Source organism: Eublepharis macularius, chromosome 15 (genome assembly GCF_028583425.1).
Source record: "Eublepharis macularius isolate TG4126 chromosome 15, MPM_Emac_v1.0, whole genome shotgun sequence".
Classification (NCBI taxonomy): Eukaryota; Metazoa; Chordata; class Lepidosauria; order Squamata; family Eublepharidae; genus Eublepharis; species Eublepharis macularius.
The window spans coordinates 46802417-46824434 of record NC_072804.1 but is presented as its reverse complement, the minus strand read 5'-3'; the positions used below and the strand labels follow the sequence as shown (position 1 = coordinate 46824434).

At 45.1% G+C, this 22018-nt stretch overlaps 2 protein-coding genes across 3 annotated transcripts; both read right to left on the bottom strand.

Annotated features, from left to right (window-relative positions):
- Nucleotides 1–3030: 3030 nt before the first annotated feature.
- LOC129343471 (trafficking regulator of GLUT4 1-like) lies at nucleotides 3031–9852 on the bottom strand. 2 transcript variants are annotated; one of them, XM_054999674.1, is made up of 3 exons: nucleotides 8796–9852; nucleotides 6011–6568; nucleotides 3031–3736 (listed from the first exon to the last, which is right to left on the bottom strand). In XM_054999674.1, the coding sequence occupies exons 2-3, from the start codon at nucleotides 6302–6304 to the stop codon at nucleotides 3590–3592; spliced, it is 441 nt and encodes a 146-aa protein (XP_054855649.1). In that variant the 5' UTR covers nucleotides 6305–6568; nucleotides 8796–9852; the 3' UTR covers nucleotides 3031–3589. The 2 variants fall into 2 exon arrangements, with proteins under 2 accessions (XP_054855649.1, XP_054855648.1); XM_054999673.1 differs by lacking the exon at nucleotides 8796–9852 and having other exon boundaries at nucleotides 6011–6857.
- A 508-nt stretch (nucleotides 9853–10360) lies between these two features.
- Nucleotides 10361–14804, bottom strand: LOC129342869 (synapse differentiation-inducing gene protein 1-like). Its single transcript, XM_054998818.1, has 2 exons — nucleotides 14174–14804; nucleotides 10361–12458 (listed from the first exon to the last, which is right to left on the bottom strand). The coding sequence occupies exons 1-2, from the start codon at nucleotides 14510–14512 to the stop codon at nucleotides 12318–12320; spliced, it is 480 nt and encodes a 159-aa protein (XP_054854793.1). The 5' UTR covers nucleotides 14513–14804; the 3' UTR covers nucleotides 10361–12317.
- Between the last annotated feature and the right edge of the window lie 7214 nt (nucleotides 14805–22018).

The window sequence follows — 22018 nt, the reverse complement described above, 5'->3', positions numbered from 1 at the left end:
CTGCCATGATCTATTCTCCCCTGAAGATATAAGCAGAATGCCATTGATGTACAACAGAACTGGTAAAACTGAGGCCTCAGCTCCCCACAGAGTAATTTAACTAGAGGACAGCCTGTCGTACCAGCCCCTGTAACATTTCCAGATTCAGACCCTAGCTCTGCCATAAATTTTCCTTGCCATGCAAGTCTTTGTGGCTAGGGAGTCAGTTTTTTGTATGCATGTAAAATAGATTTCCTTAGTCATGAATTTACACACACACACAAAAAGAGTATTTCCCTACCTGGAGCTGGCAAACATAGGAGTGTGAAATACCACCACCATCTCCTCCTCCTCCTCCTCCTCCAGCACCCGCGCTGGGCCAGAGAGGCTGCTCGGTGGGCTGGTGAGAAATCGCATGGGTGCCTGCCACTGCTGCCGCTGCCTTCTCCTCCAGCACCGGGCCAGAGAGGATGCTCGACGGGCCAGCGAAAGGCCTTGCAGATGCCCACCGTGGCTCCTCTTCCACACCCGGCAATGGGCCTGGGAAAGGCCACGCTGGCGCCCGCCATGGCTCTTCTTCCAGAGCCCGGTGACAGGCCTGGGAAATGCCATGAGGGCGCCTGCCATGGCTCTTCCTCCAGAGCCCAGCGAGGGGCCTGGGAAAGGCTGTGCGGGCGCCTGCTGCGGCTCCTCCTCCAGTGCCCAGTGCCTGCCGTGAATCAGGGCTTCTCAGCTGTTAGCTGAGTTGTGACAATTCCTGCGCCATAGCGCAGGAGCGCACATTGGTGGGAACCCTGCTTGGGACCTTCAGTATGCAAAGCAAATGCTCCTCCCCTAAGCCAAAGGCTCTTCCCCAAGGTTTTATAAGAGACAGGACTGTCATCTATTGCAGTGTTCCTTGTATGTATCACTTTCCTTTTCTTGCATTGTTTTCTACGGTCTAATCCCCATTCACCCATTACCCGCATGTTTAATGGATATCTTCCGTTTGCCTCCAATCCGCACATTTATCCTCTTCGTTCACATTCATGCTTCCAATCCATCTTTCTCATGCGATCCTCCAGTCACACGGCCACTTGAAAAACTGCTTTTGTGGGCAGGACCTTATTTTCCCGCCCATTTTTTTTTATTTTTTGAGCGCACTTTTCCGTTATTTCGATTTTACCATATAAGGAAATATCATCAAAGCGCTATATCACGTGAACGAATCTTTGGAATAACGATATTAAACTATATAGAAGCCAATGCCTTAATTCATCGGGACATTGACGGAGAACCTATATTCCCAGACGTGTGTAACCCTCCCTCTCTTTGCAACCATCTATCAACTCAAGCACCGTCAATAATCTAGGATACTTAATTTTGAAAGATCGATAGGGAGAATCTTGCAGGAAATAAATAAAATGTATTTTATTCATCAGTAATGCGTAAAAGTGAAGCTCTGCTAAGAGAGAATTAAAACTTTTGAAAGGACTTTCCACATGAAAGAACATCATCCCAAACAGTATTTGAGCTACTGTGAAGTGTCATAGGGGATTGAGTATACATGGGGAAAGGCAGGAAGCATGATACCTGTACTGCTATGTGATCTTTATTTATACTTCGTAATTTTGCTATCACATTAAACTATAGAAAAATAAAAAAATGAAAAAAAACAGGGAGCTGTGTGAGGACGGTATCAGGATTGATTGCCCAAAAAAAGATATTACTGTCAACCAGGTAGGATTTCAAAGACATCTGAGTTTTGATTCCCACGGAATGAAAGGAAAAATGAGAAACAGGTGTTAACATACTACGGAGCAGTTGATAATAGAATCAGCCAATGGGGATGCAGGGAATGGCAGGGGAGACTTGAATGGGGGTGGTTTAAAAAAATGGCGCGTAAATTTCGCTTGTAGGTGTTTACGTCCACCGTGAAACTCCCGCAAGAAACTAGCGGCTGAAGATCCGAGATAAATGCAAAAGAAATGCGTGTCGTGGATCAGGTAATGTGACCGGCACTCGGGAATGCGGAGAAAAGGTGGGGGGGGAAGCGTTGAAAAAGGAGTAATGTGGATTCGACCTACCTTTGTAACCCACTTTCTGCATTATGATGAATCCTTTGGAACAAAGTGAACAAGTTACAGTCTGGAATAAAGTTGGGGTGGGAGTAATTACAAGACTCAACCAGAGGCAGGGAGGGAAAGTAAGCCCTTTATTTTATTCCCTATAAATTAATGGGATTAAATAAGTTACTGCAATGGAAAATCCATTCTTGCAGGTCCATCCATCACTCACAGTGGCTTTTGTCTCCTATTGACAAGGTTGCAGGAGGGGATGGTCAATGTGGCCCTGCACACAGAGAGAAGCACAACAACCTCCCCCCAATAAAGATCCTGCAGTACTGATTCCTTTGAATTATTTATGTTCCCTCTTTTGGTTTCAAGAAATGAGCTGTAACTCAGTGGAAATGAATCTGTGTTACATGACGAAACTCCAAGACTCAGTCCTTGACACCTCCACTTAGAAGGGTCTCCAATAGCAAAAGGTAGTTTCAGGTGGGTAGCCATCTTGGTCCATAGCAGAAGAACAAGATTGGGGTCCAGTAGCACCAACTAGATTTCCAGGGTATGAGGTTGTTGAAAGCCACTGCCAATTAGAATGGCCAATACTGAGCTAGAGGGATCAATATGCTGACTTGGCATAGGGTTGGGGGGGTTATTGTATTTTGTATATTTTTTGAATTTGCAAGCCATCTTCAGCCATGAGAAAAGGTCAAGGATAAATGGATAAAGATAATGACTTTAATAACTATCAGGCAGTGCCATGTGATCAGCCAGTGGGGGCCCACCTCAATTCTGAAGGTAAAGGTCCTTCGTAGGTGACTGTAAATGACAGGCTGGGTTCTGCATGAGACACCAGTTCTTCATCTTTGGTGCTCACTTTAGCAGCACATACACTACAATTAGAGCCATCTTTCAGCTTTGAAGATCCCTTGCTTTCCACACCTCAATAAGAGACAATTAACTCATTAAAATAAATAGTTCGGAATTTCAGCTCAGGTGACATTTTGAATGTTTATTGATAATGACAACCTTTGTGGAAGCTTCTCAGATATCTCAAATGATATTCTTCCTAGTCTATGTGAAGTTATTTCCATTATTAATTCAAAGTGCAAAATGTGGGAAGGGTTCCAGGTACCATCTTTTCAAACAGTTGATAAGCTGCTCTGTGTCTGATTATTTTATTAAGCGTTTGTTCCTTTTACATTGCAAATGTTTTAGCGGTGTGATTACAGGTCTTTTAAAATTATTTTCCTCTTTTGTAACAGTAATTGGTCACAAGCGGATAAACTGCGTTGCAACACTCAAATCCTGTACCGCAAGGCCACAAAACATTCTGGTGAAAATGTCAAGTGGGTTTATATTTTACATTGCTAATTCATTGTCTATTGATAATACATCCCCAATGTCTCTTAAATGGCATGAAACCTCTTCATTTAACATCAATATAGAGTCAGATTGGAATAACATTTTTGTAATGGTCACAATTAAAAACAAACTTTTAATTAACAAGGGGAAAAGAAGAAATGCTTTAGCAGACAAACACTTTGTGAGTGTCCTCAAGGATACTAACGACTATAAATCACCACCATAAAGACAATGTATACAATAATGAACACAATCCCCACGCCAAGTGACGTGTGGGCTAGGATCTGCGCCATCCTGGACTTCTTCCGAGCTTCAGCACCATTCCCAACACGGTTGGCATCTCGTGTCTGAGGAGGAAGGATAAGTGAGAAAACGATTAAGTGAAAATATGCAACTGAAAGAGATCTCTGGCATGCGGAAGGAGGTGTTTCTAAACTGTGGTGGAACATTATGTTGACCTACAAAGAATCTTTTAGGAACTGAAGGACATGGTCAAGGAACATATTCAATAACAAAATACACTTCGTAACAATATATGGACACGGACATAATCCAAACGCACTAACAGTGGCTCTTGGATCTTAAACCAAGAGCTGTGTAGATCGGTTACTGCCAAAGTTGCTGATTCGAAGAGGACACTGCAGTCACTACTGAATCAGATCTTCAATCAATCACGGCCAGTATTGTCTTCTCATACTGCCAGTGGCTCTTCAAGATCTCAGGCAGAAGTCTTTCACGTCACCTACCGGCTTGTCCTTTTAACTGGAAAGACCGGGGATTGAACCTAGTGGTAGATGCACAACTACAACCCCACACCCTCTCTGCGATCATTTCCAGCCAGGAGACTGCTGTTGCATTTATTACATCCCAGAGCCTATAAATGGAACCACACCCAAGAAAGTCAACAATGAAGTAAAAAAGAAAAGGAAAAATACATTTCCCTGGAAAGGATCTTCTGAAAGCACCAGTTGAGTGACAGAAAGTCACCTCAAGTGGGGAGAAGGTTTGGAGTTTCCTGATATTATAACAACAACAACAACAACAACAACATTTGTCTTCAGGACAACTTAACAGCTACTCAGAGTAGTTTACAAAGTATGTTATTATTATCCCCACAACAATCACCCTGTGAGCTGCGTGGGGCTGAGAGTGCTCTGAGAGAGCTGGGACTGACCCAATGTCACCCAGCTGGCTTCAAGCAGAGGAGTGGGGAATCAAACCAAGTTCTCCAGATTAGAGTCCTGCTGCTCTTAACCACTACACCAAACTGTCTTCAGTCACTGCAGACAAATACATTTGTCTGCATTTGGCACATGCTCCGATGCACACTCCAGCCAGCCCAAAAATGCAAGGTAAAACCCAGTCCTGCCTGATGAAGTGCATGATAACAATTCTCTTCATTTCCGTAATATACAGCAAGACAAAATGTCTAAACTTGGGGCTTTAGTATGTTTTGTGTTCCCTTAAAACTGCAGGAGAGCTAATGAATTGCAGCAGGCCTAGCGAATTGCAAAGCATCGTGGTGCCACTTGTTCGGTTTTGTGGCATGCTCTGGGGGAGACAGAACTGTCAGGCTGCTGATTTTCATGGCAGCCGTCCTGTCTCTATTATTCACCTTTCTGTCCTTAGCATCAGGGCCCAGCGACCTGTCACGTGAGAAGTCTGCAACAGGATTTCTCAGTACACACTTATACAGCAATCTAGGGGCAACTTGTACTGAGACCCCATTTCCAGCACAGAAATCACACACACACACACGGCTGCTTCAGAGGAAAAGACTAAGGTAATGTGGCTTTTCAGTGTAGATAAAAGATTGCTAATGGGGGATATGATACAGCAGGAATATCAAGTTTTGTTGACCCTGTGAGCACTTTTGGAACTTGGCAGACAGGGAGGGGAGTCTGGCCCAAAATGAGTGCCATGGAGAAGGTTTTCTTCATTGTTGTTCCTGCATTCTTGAAGTACCTCCTTATCCAATGAGGGGAAGGGAAGCAAGAATTGGTCATAATTCTCCTACTTGTAATTGACTCCACATCACCCAAGCAAAATAAGCACCAATGCAGCCATTTATTACTAGAGTCCAGTGGTAGCGGCACTCCAACACAACTCTATTGGTCTTCAAGCAACAGCATACTCCAGCTAGCTCCATATCCTTGTTCTCTGTTGAAGCGACTGCCTACCTTCCTTGGAAATGTCTTCACTAAGCAATTTGAAGTCACTTTTCAATTTAAAAAAAAGATTATCCCCAAAATGGTTTGCAAAAATTAAAGCCGGCAGGCAATGCTCAAAAATAAAACTTGGACCAAAACAAACCACAACAGGAGGCAGATCATTTGGCAAAGAAAAAACACAAACAGGGATGGGATGGAATTAACATTCTGCAGAATGGACTTCCATAATTCAGGACTGCAAGCCAAAAGAACCTGCATCTAGCAGAGGCCATACATGCTTCCACAAATGACTGGACGCAAAGAAGGACCTGGTTAGAAAAGTTTAGATTGAAAGACTGGAATCTGATCAGACTGGGAGATACTGAAAACCACAAGAGCTAAAGGTCAAACCAGTATCTTTTCTGTCACAGTGTCATCATGTCTCCCCTTTCCTATCAAGAAAGGACTCACCCGTATCGAGTAAACCAGGGCTGCAATTCCCAGAGGCAGGCAACAACAGAGCGTGGTGAAGATGGAATATCCCAGGTAATCTGGTTCATGGGTGGGTTGAACAGGGACAATGTAGGTTGTGTGCGGTGGAAGCTGCATGAAGGGCTGGTATTGAGGCATCATGGCCGGGTTTGCTGACCCGTCAGGAGGTAGTTGCTGAGCAGAGACATTGTAGGGCTGTTTTTCAGAGTAGGGTGGTGGGTTCTGTGCAGCAGGGACACCTCCTTGGGGCTTCTCACCATCAGGGTGGTCCATAGTGGCCTCCTTCTCAGCACCGCCAATGGAGTCTCTGTTCTCAACCCGCTCTCGCTCTCTTCCTTGAGCAACTGTTGCGTATTCCTTTCTCTGCTCGCGTTGCAACTTCAATACGGTTTTCCCCTTCCTTGCCTTTTTCCTGTTACACCCAGCCCAACTGTTTTCTTCTCACTGCGAGTTTGTCTTCTTTAATCTATCCTGCTTCTGTGCCTGCTGCTCTCTTACGTGGCCCTCTGGAAACCAGGTAGAGCAACTTACCTGTACCTACAATAAGGAAGCACAAGCAGGTGGGTGGGTGAGGAATTATGCAGTGACTAACCTTGTCAGACAGACTGGCAAAAGTTGTGAGGTCCAGGGAGGAGGAAGAAATTGCCCTTCTTCTGGAGAATAAAAGTTCTGCTTTTTGCACTCTTGCTATGGGACACTTACACTTATTTTGTAACACACAGTGACATACGGTTTAAAATCACTTACGAAGAGTCATACCATTAGGAAAGACCAATTTACTCTTTCAGCCGCAATATCCTCTTAATTCCTGCTCCCCCAGCTAAGGTAGGGCCACACACTCATCATTTACCAACATCCCTAATGTCTGAGTACACAATGCACTGCACATTGCATAACCAGAAAGCAGGCATACCGTTGAAAAGGAGGCTTCAGGAGACTCCAGGAAAAGCAAAGCAAAATATAGGATTCTGGGATCAAGCAACAGGAATTAAAATCCAGGAGTGATCTAGAAGGTTGGAGTGTGCCAGGCAATACTACGTGACGTCACTCCACCATCACCCAGGTGGTAATATCTTTTGAACAGCTGGAGGTAGAACAAAAATGACTTTGATCGAGTGATGGTGCATTTACTCCTGTATGAAAGTGTGCCTAGAAGTCATCACTATCTATGGCTGGATTTCACAGGAAAGCTTAAGCAAGCTCCTCCAGGCAAATGGCATTCCTTCCCGTAGTCAGCTCGCCCCATGCTTTATACATGTCTATAATTTCCTAAGAGAGAGTTCGCTAGTCCTAAGGCTAAATTTCTTCATCGCATAACTCCCGATCATTGATCATGCTGACTAGATGTTTCATTTCCAGTGACAAATCCAGTTTTTGGTGATAGCAGTGCCATGGACCCAATCCATATCACCCAACATGCAACTGCTGTTTCCATTAATATGGCATATTTGGAGGCAAAGCCTCTGATCCCTGGCATCGCGTGTAGCTTGGGGCTAATGCACAGGAATGACTATTAGGGTCATAGGAATTATATCATTCCAGTCTTGGTCTATCTACACAGGCTCCCAAATTGTTTCCATACCACCCATTTCAAGGATCTGTGTTCGACCTTTAATGTTTTAAATAGTTTGGGACCAGCTGTCCTGTACTCTGCATGCTGACTACGTCTGGGAACCTCTGAAGAAAGGCCACTAGCATGACTTGCTAGATTTGAGAGCATAGACTGGAGCTTGGAGCTAAAAGCAAGGAGCTGGGAGCACAGGTGGGATTGCCATTCCACCGGTGTGGGTGGGGGATCCCCCACTCCCACCCTTTTCCCCCCACCACCACTTATCTGGCCAGTAGGAGGGGAAAGGTGGGGGAACAGGCGTGTGTGATAACATCATTCCATTTGGGGGCCAAATTTGGCCCACTGCAGAGCATGGGAGCTCTGCTGAGGCAACGCGACATTGTCATGCAGGGCCTGGAGTGCTCCTGTGCTTCACAGCAGACCAATTTCAGCCCCAAACAGGCCCGATTCAGCCCACTGCGGAGTGCGGGAGTGCTGCTGGGAGGGCTCTGGAGAGCTCCTGAGCTTCACAGAGGGCCAATTTAGGCCTCAAACAGGCACAATTTGGACAATCCATTCTTGCAGCTCAGCCCATTGCTCACAGTAGGCTTTTGTCTACTATTGACAAGGCTGCGGATGGGGGCGGTCAATGCGACTCTGAACACAGAGAGAAGCACAACAACCTCCCACCAACAAAGATCCTGCAGTATTGATTTCTTTGAAATATTCACGTTCCATCTTTCAGTTTGAAGTCTATCTCAGTTTGAAGAATATCTAACTAAAGAAGCTAACTGTATCCTCCATAAAGGTCAACAAGTCACAATAAAATGAGTCCAAAGGACAGCATCAGTATAAAAAATCTTATGGAACAGTTCAAAGCTTGTGCACAATACGCCAGAGTAGTTATGGGTATCTAAGGATCGATGAGTCGGGAGTCAGGTCTTTAGGGAGAGAGCTCCATCATCAGGGTGCCATTATGGAGAAGATGCTAGCAAGGAAGTGGTACCCAAATGGGAGTTCTCCTTGTGACTTGGGGAAATTAACATTCAAGGAGACACAGCAAGAGGGGGTTACTAAGGACCTCTCTGCCAATGTATACCAGGATCATCCCCTTAGAGAACTCTCTGAACGAACCCTATGAGTGTTCAACAGGAATGGTTTTATTAAACGGACAATAAGAGCAAATACACAGGAAACCAGACACAGCATACTCACAGAGTTAAGTGGGAAACAGGGATGAAGAGGAAGGATCGGGCGATATACAGGATCGGGCGATATTTACCAGTCTGGAAGATAGAGGACGTCTGTGGACAGTAGCAGCTGAGTGACCAGTGCTTCACAGCAGGAAGAAGAAGAAGGCTTAGTCACATGCCTGAGGGTGTGCATAGGGTACCAGGATACACATACACACACACACACACACACACACACACACACACACACATTGCAGGACAGTCCAGTTATACTATGGAAATGTACTCTGAGACAGTGTCGCATCTTCTGCCCAAAAACAATAGCTTAATGGACATCTCCAGAGGTGAGACAATAAATGGGAAAGGCTTGATTATACCTTTCTGGGTGTTACTAAAGGTAAGAAAAATGGTTGATGATCTGTGATTGCTAGATAGGAAGGTCTATCAGATCCCTGAGTAACCTTGATTAGGTAAGAGGAAGGGGGAAGCTCATAAGGGTGTGGATGAGATTAACTCAGGAACTGCAGGAAGTCCGTTTTTGTCATTAAATCTTTGCCCATCTCTGGGGTGTGGAGCAGCTAGTCAACCTCGCCTATGATTCACATTCTGGTAATTTTCCAACTCCAGCTGAGTCGGGGTCCCTTCTGACTTGCCAGGCAATGTTTCTGCGCTTGAAGTACTTGAGGATAGAGGTTTATGATACAGCCATATTCATAAACCTCCCTATTAGCGTGAGAATAGGGTTTGACTGCTAACAGAAGGAGCTGTCACTCAATAATAAGGCACCTGCTTTGCATGCAGCAAGTTTCAAGTTAAGTCACTGGCATCTCCACTCTAAAGGATCTCGAATAACAAGTGGTAGGAACGGCTTTTCTCACTCTGAGGTCCTGCCAGTTAGAATAATCAGTATTGAGCTAGATGAACCAACAGCCCGACTTGGCTTAGTATCATAGAATCACAGGGGTGGAAGGTACCCCTAGGGTCATCCAGTCCAACCCCCCTGCAAAATGGAGGAAATTCCCAAATACCTCCCCCCTCACATACACACGCAGTGACCCTTACTCCATGCCCAGAAGATGGCAAAACTCCATCACGATCCTTAGCTGTACTAGCCTAGGAGAAATTTCTACCTGACCCCAAGGTGGCGATTGCATTACCCTGAGCATGTAAGAAGGACCACAGGAACTAAGCTCTGATGTAACCCTTCCTGCCCTCCCTTTCATGATCAGCCCAGGTTCACAGAATCAGCATTGCTGTCAGATGGCCTCTGCTTAAAAATCCTCCAAAGAAGGAGAGCCCACCACCTCTCGAGGAAGCCTATTCCACTGAGGGGCTGAAGGCAAGGTGCCCTTGCTTCTGAAGGCAGGGCATCTGGCAAGGGACCTCATTCGGTGATCTTAACAGGCAGGTTTGTATGGGAGGAAGCAATCCTTTGCTGTTGCAACAAGACCAATCATTTTCACACCCCACCTTAATCTCTGCAGTTGACATTTTGTTAGTTAAAATAAATAGGCTGGCACATCAAAGATTTTAATGATGGTGATAACGGCTTCGCTTGGCTCAGCTAGATCACAAAAAACATTTCCCTGGTCTTTATGGATTTTATTTAAAGTATTAATTCAAAGTACAAAATGTGGTAAGGTGTTCAGGGGAGCATTTTTCCAAACTGGTTAACAGTCTGTCCGTATCAGGTGATTTATTTTTTCTTCGTTCCTTTGAACATTGCAAATGTAGTTTGATTACAAGCATTACCAAAATTGTTTTCCTCCTTTGTAACAATCCATGGTCACGAGATGATGAATGACATTGCATCACACAAATCATGTATCACAGAGCCACAAAACACTGTGGTGACAATCTTTAACATTGCTAATTTACTGTATACTATGCTTCAGCCGCTACATCTCTTAAGTGCATGAAATCTCTTCATTTAACATCACTGTAGGATCCAACTTGGAATAACATTTCATTAAAACTGTCACAATTAAAAGCAAAATTTTAATTAAACAGAAAAAATATACAGACAGAAATTGTCAATAATCAAAAATCACAATTTACATTGTTCACAGCTTCTATATCGATACATTCAAGAACTCCCTCATGGGAGAGGCATCACTGCCAATGATTGGCTGAGATCTGAGAAGGATAGAGCCGGCAAATCAGCCTTGAGGAACAATTGGCTGGGTTTCTCTGATGCAAGAGAAGGGTAGGGCAGGCAAAGGGGTCTAGGGGAAAATAGGTGGCATTTGAGGGCAGGAAGATGCAAAGTTACCCAAAGGAACTGATCAAAAGGCTGTCATGTAGAGGATGGTGTGGAGCTGTTTTCTGTTGCCTCTGAAGGTCAGACCAGAACCAAAAGGTTGAAATTAAATCAAAAGAGTTTTTGGCTAAACATTAGGAAGAAGTTCCTGACAGTTAGAGCAGTCCCTCAGTTGAACAGGCTTCCTCGGGAAGTGGTGGGTTCTCCTTCTTAGGAGGTTTTTAAGCAGAGGCTAGACAGCAATGCTGATTCTGTGAACCTGGGCAGATCATGAGAGGGAGGGCAGGAAGGGTTACATCAGTGCTTAGTTCTCGTGACCATTTCTTACATGCCCAGGGTAATGCCGATTGACACCTTGGGGTCATGTAGCAATTTTCCCCAGGCCAGTTTGGCTAGGGATCCTGATGGTGTTTTGCCATCTTCTGGGCATGGAGCAGGGGTCATTGGGGGTGTGGAGGGGGCGGTAGTTGTGAATTTCCTGCATTATGCAGGGGGTTGAACTAGATGACCCTGGATGTTCCTCCCAACCCTATGATTCTTAGAAAAAACTGTGTCAAAGAATTGGTGGATATGCACCTGGCCAGGTGTGTAAAGATAAAGAAAACTGGAAGCTAACCTGAATTCTAAACCTCAATCTATCTAGCTTGCAAACCCACTTAATAACATAGACTCTGTCAAGCCATCACATGGTCCCACTGGAAGTGTGTTACCATGTCATCCTTGGTTCATCTGTCTTCTGTTCTTTCAATGTGGGGTGCTTGTGTGTTGTTGAACTGGTTCACACATGACGTTCCGCACTTGATGCATGTGTGAATGGGCCATTGTAGGTCTACCACTGGAAAGATGTTCAGATAGCCTTGGATCCGATGCTTCTCAAAGAGACTACTTCAAGCATTCAGTAACAGGGAACAGAGAAATCAGGCAGTTTGCTTGCAGGCAGGGCTTTTTTTCAGCCGGAACGCAGTGGAACGGAGTTCCGGAACCTCTTGAAAATGGTCACATGGCTGGTGGCCCCACCCCGATCTCCAGACAGAGGGGAGTTCACTCTAAACTCCCCTCTGTCTGGAGATCAGGGGGCGGGGCCACCAGCCATGTGACCATTTTCTCCGAGGGCAACCCGCTGAGTTCCGCCACCTCTTTTCCCGGAAAAAAAGCCCTACTTGCATGTATGAACCATCTTAAGGTGTGTCCCTTTGTGAAACGACTGAAGGAAATTGACTTCAAACCAGGATCCTCTGACTGATACGCATTAGGGGAAGGACTGGAACATGGCAACAAGCCCCTTTAAAACCCAACTGTCAAGAAGACAATGTATATAATGCAGAACACAAGCCCCACACCGAGTGCGGTATGGGCAAAAATCTGTGCCATCCTGGAGTTCTGCCGAGCAGCAACGCCGTCCCCAATGCGGTTGGCTTCTCGGGTCTGCAAACAAAGAGAGATGGCATGAATAAGTGAAAATAACCAACAGAAAAGCATTGCCAGTATGCGGAAGTCGATACTTCTGTGCAGAGGTGGAGCTTACTGTTGACTAACAAAGGACCCTTTTGTCCTAGCCTGTGAAAGACTCAAGGCCAAAAAAATAATAATAATGTCCAAGAATAGAATATGCGAACAAATGATTTAATGCATAAATTTTCCCAAAGCAATTCAGACGGGGAGCTTAAATCAGGAGTAATATTGATCTGTTAAAGCTCTTCTGCAACATCAGATCTTCTGGTCAGAAGAGAAACCTCCAGGTAACTCCAGCCAAAGTATTTATTATTAAAATAATTAAATCCCAAAGCCGACAAGCACATCCATCCACAGGGAGAAACATAAACCAGCCACAATTCCAAAACCACCAGAAGTCAGGAACAATATTTGCCTGACGAAGTATCTCCTGAAAGCACCAGATACTAGTACTGGGACAAGAACGTGCTTATCCATAGGAGGAAGTTCCAGCGTCTCATGAGGTCTGGTTTAATGAAGGTTGCCAACTTAGGGTTAGGAAATAACTGAAGGCTTTGGAGGTATAGACTGGGGAAGGGTGAGGTTTGGGGAGAGGAGGGACCTCAGCAGGTATAATGCCACAGAGTACATACCCCAAAGCTGCCATTTTCTCCCAGAGAATTGATCTCTGTAGTCTGGACTTCAGTTGTAATTTTAGGAGAACTTCAGGCCCCACCGGGAGGTTGGCAACCCTAGGTTCAAGGTCAATTCCCTGCCAGAAAGGATGGCATTTTGTATGTGCTCAGAAGCACCCTCCAGAAAGTCTGAAAATTCCTCACTCCCTCCTGGCAGAACTGGAGTTGCTGGTTCTGAGTTGGGAAATTCTTGATTTGGAGGTAGAACTTGGGAAGGGTAGATTTTGAGGAGGAGAGGGAGTACAGCAGGGACGTAATACCATAGAGTCTATTTTCCAAAAGCTGCCATTTTCTCCAAGGCACTGGTCTCTGCAGTTGGAGATCAGATGTAATTCCAGACTCCCCCTGCCCCCACCCCCACCCCTGCAAATCTCAAGGAATTTCCCAACTTGGACCTAGCAACCCTAAATTGCATGCTGTGGAGTATAGCAAAGAGTTACAAAGAATAATTCAGATCATGCCCTACCTCAAATTTTGTTAATCTTATAGGTGCTACTGGACTCTTGCTTTTTTTCCCCTACTGCTAAAGAATGATACAGTTAAGACAAAGTTAATATTGGAGGACAGGCCATCAACCTGGTGGGATCTGGAAGGAAGGCTGTGGCTGTTAAGATGGCTGTTGTTGTTGCCAACCTCCAGCTAGGGGATGGAGTTCTTCCAAAGTGGCAACTGATCCAGACTACGGAGGTTAGTTCCCCTGGAAAAAACAGCAGCTTCAGCAAACAGACTTTATGGCATCATGCACAACTCTATCACAGCCTCACCACAACAGGGGCACACCACCAAGTCTGTTGCCATTTTCTACTTCCTCTTAACTTTGTTTGGTTTTGCTGTTGCTATTATTTTAAAAGGAGAAGGAAAGAGGGAGAAGAATGGCAGAAAGGTAGAGAGAAAGAGGCGGAAGCACATGAAATAAGAAGGAGGGGAGGTCAAGTGTACACAGAGAGAGAGAAGAGAAGGGAAGCAGATATCTACATATCCCAACTGCTCATCACAGATCTAGAGAAGACTCACCTGTATTGAGTAAACCAGGGCTGCAATTCCCAAGGGCAGGCAACAACAGAGCATGGTGAAGATGGAATATCCCAGGTAATCCGGTTCGTGGGTCGGTTGCACGGGGACGATGAAGGTGGTATGCTGTGGAGCGTGAGTAATGGGCCCTTGGCCGTAGACCGCCCCGTATGGGCTATAATAAGGCTGATACTGATTTGGCACAGTGGAGTATGCCACAAAGCCCAAGGGGGGTGCTGGCCCATCGACAGGCAGCTGTTGCTGATCGGAGACGTAGGGCTGTTTTTCAGAGTAGGGTGGTGGGTTCTGGGTAGAAGGTGCTCCACCCTGGTTCTCCTCCATAGTGCCAATCTCCTCTCTTCTTCTCAGCTCTGCAAGGGAAGTCTCTGTTCTCAGTCCGTTCTCTCTCTCCTTCCTAAGTAACTGTTGGATATTCTTTTCTAGCCTTTCATTGCACCTTCAAGACATTCCCCCCCCCCTCTTGCCTTCCTCCTGTTACACCCAATTAAACACTCTGGATCTTCTTCTGGGTGCAGGTTTTCCTTCAATTTCTCCTGCTTCTCTGCCAACTGCTCTCTTACGTCGTCCTCTGGGAACTGGCCAGAGCAACTTTACAGTGCCTGCAGCGTGAAAGAATGAGCAGGTGGGCGGGTAAGGCATTGTGCAATGAGACGGACAGAAAGGGAGAGTTCTGGAAAGAAAGAAGATACTGTCCTGCCAGCAGAGAGTGGTTCTGCTTTTCATATTTTGAGTTCCCAACTCCATGATCTGACCTGGAGTCATATCTGGAGAAAACATAACATATAGTAGGATCTCACAGTCTCTGTCCTGAAAAGGGAATTCTCTGTGGATCATAGCCTTTATTACAAGGAACCAAAACCTCATTGACAGCTGGCCTGCATAAGAGAACTGGTTTGTGAACATGGCCGTCAGTCTTCACTGGAGAGTCCAGTCCCATAAGAAAGGTTGATACTTCTTGCTATTACTAATTGGAAGCAGCAGAAAATGAGAGTGTTCTCATGCCCCACTTTTTAAGCATACTTTCGCACCAGTCACCTCTCCCAACTAGGTAGTTATGGAACTCTAACTTAGGGAAATACAGAATTCCTAACTCCTTGACACCACTAAAAAGAGAGATGGAAAGGAAAGGAATTGTGGACAGGAAGAGCGACTTAACTCTTTGCTCTGTCAGTCCGTGGATCTGGGTTTATATTCCATGGCCATATATTCATGTTGCCTTTGATATGAATGGTTTGCCACATTCTGACTTCAGCCTAAGATAAAGCCAGACTTTCCAGGATTGCATATGGAGCAGCTTTCAGGATGTTGGAAACTCCCAGGAGCCACTCGGGGTAGTTTAGACATGATATGAAACCGTACTTTATTTTAACTACAAAGCAAGGTTTGGCCTTTATGTATATCCAGGGCTGTTTTTAAGTGGGAATGCGGTGGAACAGAGTTCCGGCACCTCTTAAAAATGGTCACATGGCCAGTGGCCCCGCCCCCTGATCTCCAGACAGAGGGGAGTTTAGCTTCTGTCTGGAGTTCTGTCTGGAGGGGAGTTTAGCCTCTGTCTGGAGATCAGGGGGCAGGGCCACCGGCCATGTGACCAATTTCGCCAAGGGCAATTTAAACTTTTAAAAACACCCCCCTTGTTCCAGCTGACCAAAAGTGACATCATTGTGCAGTCTTGAGTTCCACCACTGAGTTCCACCACCTCTTTTCCCAGAAAAAAAGCCCTGTGTATGTCCAATGTTGCCCCAAGAAATGCTGGCTTTGCTTGCCTTCACTTGGGCCAGAAGTCTGGGTAGACAGAGATTGTATGAGTGCAGAGTTGGAAATATTTGATCATGATAATGATATGAGTTATATTTAAGGGTTTCCCATTGCAAGGGGGCCAGGTGTCCCCCTTGCAGGTATAAACCATCTTTGCGTCACTGGGCGCACTGTAAGTTTCGAGTGAGCGCTAGAGTGACTGGCAATGTGGTGACAGCACTTTCATTTACACAGCCGAAAATGACATCACGACATCACAGAATGTCATTCTGGCCCCTGCATTTCCCCCTTGCCATGATGTCATTTCCGGCCATATAACCAGAAGTGCTGCCACCACACTGCCAGTCTCTCTAGCATTCACTCAAAACTTATAGAGCACCCAGTGATACGATGATGGCTCTTTCAGTTATAGATCCAGACGAGTTAGCCATTTTAGTCTGTAGTCGCAAAGTAGTAAAGAGTCCAGTAGCACCTCTGAGCAACTTTATTGTAGCATAAGCTTTTGAGAACCACAGCTCTCTTCATCAGATCTGACAAAGAGAGCTGTGGTTCTCGAAAGCTTATACTACAATATAGTTGGTTATTCAAGTTGCTACTGGACTCTTTACTATCTTTCAGTTATGTCATAACATTGCAGGACGCTGTTAAGGTGAGTCTCTGCCACCTCAAAGTCTCTCCTGGCTATATCTTTATTAAAAGTCTGCAATCTTCTGACTTCAGAAGCTATTTTGCTACAGTTGCTTGCATGCTGAAAGACTTTTGCTTGTATGTTGCCAAAGCAGAACTAAACAAGTCACCTGTCCCCGCCCAGCCATACCCCTTGTGCTATATATCTGATGAATAAGGTTCTTTTTCCACATCTAATGAAGTAGACTGAAGTCTAGGAAAGATGATACTCTCATAAGTATATTAGCCGTTAAGACACCACAATAATCCATTTCGTTTTTGTTGCTAGAAACCACCCCCTGGACACTAGCAACTGATTCAGTTTCATAGAGTTGCTTACACCTTTTATGCCTAGTTGGGCATTTTGCTGTGGCGACTGAAACAAAAAATGCAAGGAGGGAAGGGTCACTCTGATTGCAAAATGGCAACCTGTCATCCATGCGTAAACTTCTGCATGCGGGTGTTGATTCTGCTGCCTCCGTATCTCTCCTTCCTTTTAATAAGGTCACTGGTGATAAGCGTAGGGAAGGGCAGCAGAGAGCCTACGTACCACACGGAGGACCTTGGAAGTGCTTGTAGCAGTTCTGACAAGCGGCGGGAAAAGTCAAAGCAAGGTGAAACTACCTTATATTTTTGGTCCATTGAAACCACTGATGACTGGCTTTGATTCCCCTCCCCCCCCCCCAAGATCTTAGGTAGGGCAAAGCCTTCCCATACTTGCTGTCTGAGTTCCTTGTAAACTGAAGAGAAGGAAGACTGCACCAGGGACCTTTTGAATTGCTGAGAAAGATGTCATAACTCCTTCCCAAGATGGCTAAAGCTGAAGGCATTTGCTTTCAGCAAATGGATCATACACCCAGAAGTGGCCCTGTCATAGGAAACATTGAGACATCTGCCTCAAGGAATAGATTTTGTGCACCATAGTAGCAAGAAGAGAGGAAAGACAGACAAGATCTAACCCATATGATAGCATTCGTTAACTCCCAATCATTTCAATAATGATTTAGCAGAGCTTTTCAGTGTATTGTGTTGGGTTTCATTGCATTTTCCAACCATGTGCTTTCTAGTAACATACTAATGGTGGTGAAGGATGTTACAGGTACTGGCCAATAGCCATCCTTGAAACTCATGCAAATGCATCCATAGAAGACAGAAATAAGTTCTGCAGGGTTTTCTCAGATCTCCAATAAGACACTCAACATTACGATAAACAGCCCCCACCTCATATTTTTAAGGCATAACAATGATTGGGAAAGGGACATTGTCAGTGCTCTAATTAAACTTCTCATCCAGTCCCAGCAGCGAAGAAGTTCACACAGTTATGCAACGAGAATAGCCAGAATTTGTTTTTTGAAGGTAGATCACATCTACTGTTAAGAACATGGCTTTAGGCTTACCATTTCCCCAAATGCCGTGGGCAATCTCCCACTCCCACTCTTGGACCCCCCCCCTCAATAAATTGAAGAACAAGAGAACAAATAGGACGGTGGCATCAATAGTGACAACCTAGGACCAGCCCTCTTGGACTGTTCTGTACTGCAAAGCTGAACACTTTATAAAAATGGCCCCCGGAACATTTCTGTTTTGCGTATTCTGAGGAATGATAGAATGTTGGGAGCCTTCCTGACTCCCTCGAGCAGGCCGTTCCAAATGGCGAAAGGCACCACAGAGAATATGCATGTACGGGCAGTTGCCGATCTTAACAAACAAAAGAAAAAAAAGAGGGGAAACCAGAACTCAACCCAAAATAAGATGCTACAAGGGTCAAGCTACTACATATAAAATATAATCAAAATAATTATTTATTATGCCGTGTACACAATACTAAAATTAAAAACATGGGGCCTGAACATCAGGCTGCGTTCGGAGTCAGAGCAAGTTTTATAAACACTGTAATATATTCCGAATACAGTTGATGAACACGTCAAATGACCAACACAAGACTATATACGTTTTGGCCTCAGGGGCCTTCCTCAGTGGTCAATAATACACACTTTTACAGGAAAAACAAACCCGCACATCCAGAAACTAATATATATCCATTCTGAGCAAATGTTGTTCTCTAGAGATACAGATGGAAAACAGAGAAAGAATTTTTAAAATTGTGATGATAAGAATTAACATTATTATACTGTATTAAATTATTTTTTTAATTTTTTTACAAAAAATACAGAACATTTATACCTCAGATATTGTGCAATCATATATTGTGCAGTATGATGTGCAATTTTACCCATTTACAAGTTTGCACCCTCAGAGGATTTTGCCAGAGCTGTGATTTCTTCCCCTCCCTCAGTGAAGAACCATTAGTTTAACAATGCAATAACACTTATTACTATTTATAATTTATTAATTGCCTCTCTGCCCCAAACATGGAAAGCAGATCTAGATTTAACCAATCTATGTACTACATCACATAGTATCCTATTATTTTGCCATATAATGGAATACTATACTCAGGGCTTTTTTTCTGGGAAAAGAGGTGGTGGAACTCAGTAGGTTGCCTTCGGAGAAAATAGTCACATGGCTGGTGGCCCCGCCCCCTGATCTCCAGACAGAGGGGAGTTTAGAATGCCCTCCGCACCACTGAGCAGCGCGGAGGACAATCTAAACTCCCCTCTGTCTGGAGATCAGGGGGCGGGGCCACCAGCCATGTGACCATTTTCAAGAGGTGCCGGAACTCCGTTCCCCCACATTCCTGCTGAAAAAAAAGCCCTGACTATACCTGACTTTCAAGATCTGTGGACCTCTTAATTTGAGTGCAACCTAATGCTAGAAACATTGCTTAATAGAAGGAAAGACAAAAAATTACTGTCACGCCCACGAGATCGCATCTCTTATCTTTTATAATTCGGGATGGTTAGGGATGTGTAAAAAATATCTTGTGGCTTCCACAAACATTGTTATCCAAGCTATCTTATCTGAAAATATTTGAGTTGTCTAAATATTTTTTTTTATCGAACAGTTCCAAAGTATCATCGCTCTTTCCTGCGATGTGTTACCTTCCGCTGAGATGAAGGACCCCAGTAGAACCCCTCCCAAGAAACACGTCTATATTTACTGTAAAGATCAAGTTGATTCAATTGCCCATATTTTTTTTAGTTGCCCCTGTTATATTTCACTTTGTAACCAATATATTATTCTCTGAACGGACCAGCTGCAGAACATTTCAGAACAACAGAAACGAAAGATCTTACTGTCAGATAAGATCCAAAAGTACACATGTGAGTTAGTCATATTTACTTCTGCAGTTATAAACTAGCCATAAAATATTTGGACGTATGACTTGCAGGCTGTTAAGTTACAGGAAAAGAAAAGTTATCCAAGCTTCAGCTGACGAAACTGCAGGTTGAGAAAGTAGTACATTTCCTGGAAAACCAGGAAACATAAATGTTGCTACTCGTAGGATAAATCATGATAGCAGGGAAAGATAATTTTCAACAGTGGCTTCATTGAAGGATGAAGCAATCAGGGTGGAATGTGCATGCTCCTTGCTCGACAGCATGGTTATCATCAAATTGTTTTGTGGCTCTTTATAAATTTACTAGTAACAAAGCCCATTGTGGGGGGTGGGGAATACAATGGGTTCTAGAAAGGGCAGGGCAGGCGGGGCAGCCATTGCCGCCTCTGCTGCCCCCAATCTGATTGGCTGGAGGCCAAGGCAGCTGGGCTTGGCATTGCCCCCTCCCCGGCTCCGCAATTGGGGGGCAGGTGCCCTGGCATGCTCCTGCACCTGGCAGCCACCTGGTTTGATCCCATTCGGGCCAGACCAGGTGGCTGGCGTGGCAGGGAGCACTGCCAGGGGGAGGAGAGCAAGCACCCTGGCATGCTCCTGTGTCTGCCAGCCACCCGCTTTGGCCCCGTTTGGGCCAAATCGAGCAGCTGAAGGCTAGGGTTGCCAGCCTCCAGGTATTAGCACAAAAGACACCACTGGGAGGAAAATGTATATAAATTCAAATTGTAATATTCATAAGTGCAAAGTGCTAAGTGCAATAAATAACAATACAATTTCAGTCGAAAATTCATACAACAATTCATACAATTCATACAAACTGTAGTAGTCTGTATCAATGCTCATATAAATACTACAAAGATTTTCGAGCTCACATGAGCTATTACATTAAATTGCAGGATAGTGCGGCAAGGTGAAAGTCTAGAATAATCACCAATCCAATCCCATATAGGGAATAATAAAGACAATAAGCACAGTTGCCGACAGGGTGCTGTGAAGCAACTTTTTCCAATACCCGTTTCGTGCGTCTTCTTCTTTCCTCCCAGTGGTGTCTTTTGTGCTGGTTCCTGGTGGACTGGGAGGCTCCTTTTGTTTCTGAGTAGCCTCCAAGTATTGGCTGGAAATCTCCTGGAATTACAACTGAACTCCAGGCCCCAGAGCTCAGTTCACCTAGAGAGAAGGGCTGCTTTAGAAGGTGGACTCTATGGCATTATACCAAGCTGAGGTCTCTTCCCTCCACAAACCCTGCACTCCCCAGGATTCAACCCCCCCCCCCCAAATCTCCAGGTATTTTCCAACCTGGAGCTGGCAACCCTACTAGAGGTGTGGGGAGCTTTAAATTTATTTCTTTAATATATTTATATACCCCACTCTGTTCTCTGGTGTCTGTTCTGGGTGTCACATCAGGTTTCTCAAGAGGCAGTACGATGTGGACAAAATCGAGAGGGTGCAGAGGAGAGCGACAAGGATGATCAGGGGTCTGGAGACTGAGCCCTAAGAGGAAAGGCTGAGGGCCTTGGGAATGTTTAGTTTGGAGAAGAGGAGATTGAGGGGGGGCATGATTGCTGTCTTTAAATATTTGAAAGGCTGTCATTTGGAGGAGGGCAAGGAGCTGTTCCAGTTGGCAGCAGAGGATAGGATTCGAAGCAACGGGCTTAAATTACATGCACAAAGGTACTGGCTGGATATTAGGAAGAACTTTTTCATGGTCAGAGTAGTTCAAAAGTGGAATCAGCTGCCTAGGGAGGTGGTAAGCTCCCCTTCACTGGCAGTTTTCAAGAAGAGGCTGGATGAATATTTGTCAGAGATGCTTTAGGCTGATCCTGCACTGGGCAGGGGGTTGGACTAGATGGTCTGTATGGCCCCTTCCAACTCTATGATTCTATGATTCTATATGTCCGGGGTCTGAGCCCCAGCCCCCAGACTTGACAAGAGGGAACAGCAGGTCAACCGGGTTGACGGGCAAACAGAGGGAGCAGCCAGCAGCCAGCAGGTCAACCAGTCAGCCAGCAGACAGTAGGTCAACCGGTCTGACTGGCAAGCAGAGGGGGCAGCCTGGGGACAGCAGGTCATCCCCTCCCACGGGCAAATGGAGCCAGAACCTGCCGGCGCCAGGAGCAAGAGGCAAAGGCCCAGGGCCTCAGGAGTCAGGGGGAGACAGAGAGAAGCCAGCG

What these genes read in the sequence shown, in the direction of transcription:
- LOC129342869 (XM_054998818.1), bottom strand. Translation starts at nt 14,512, where the DNA reads ATGGAGGAGAACCAGGGTGGAGCACCTTCTACCCAGAACCCACCACCC. An exon ending in CCCTGGTTTACTCAATACAG is followed by an intron (nt 12,459 to 14,173) that starts GTGAGTCTTCTC and finishes CTTTGTTTGCAG; the next exon opens with ACCCGAGAAGCCAACCGCAT.
- LOC129343471 (XM_054999674.1), bottom strand. Translation starts at nt 6,304, where the DNA reads ATGGACCACCCTGATGGTGAGAAGCCCCAAGGAGGTGTCCCTGCTGCA. An exon ending in CCCTGGTTTACTCGATACGG is followed by an intron (nt 3,737 to 6,010) that starts GTGAGTCCTTTC and finishes CTTCCTCCTCAG; the next exon opens with ACACGAGATGCCAACCGTGT.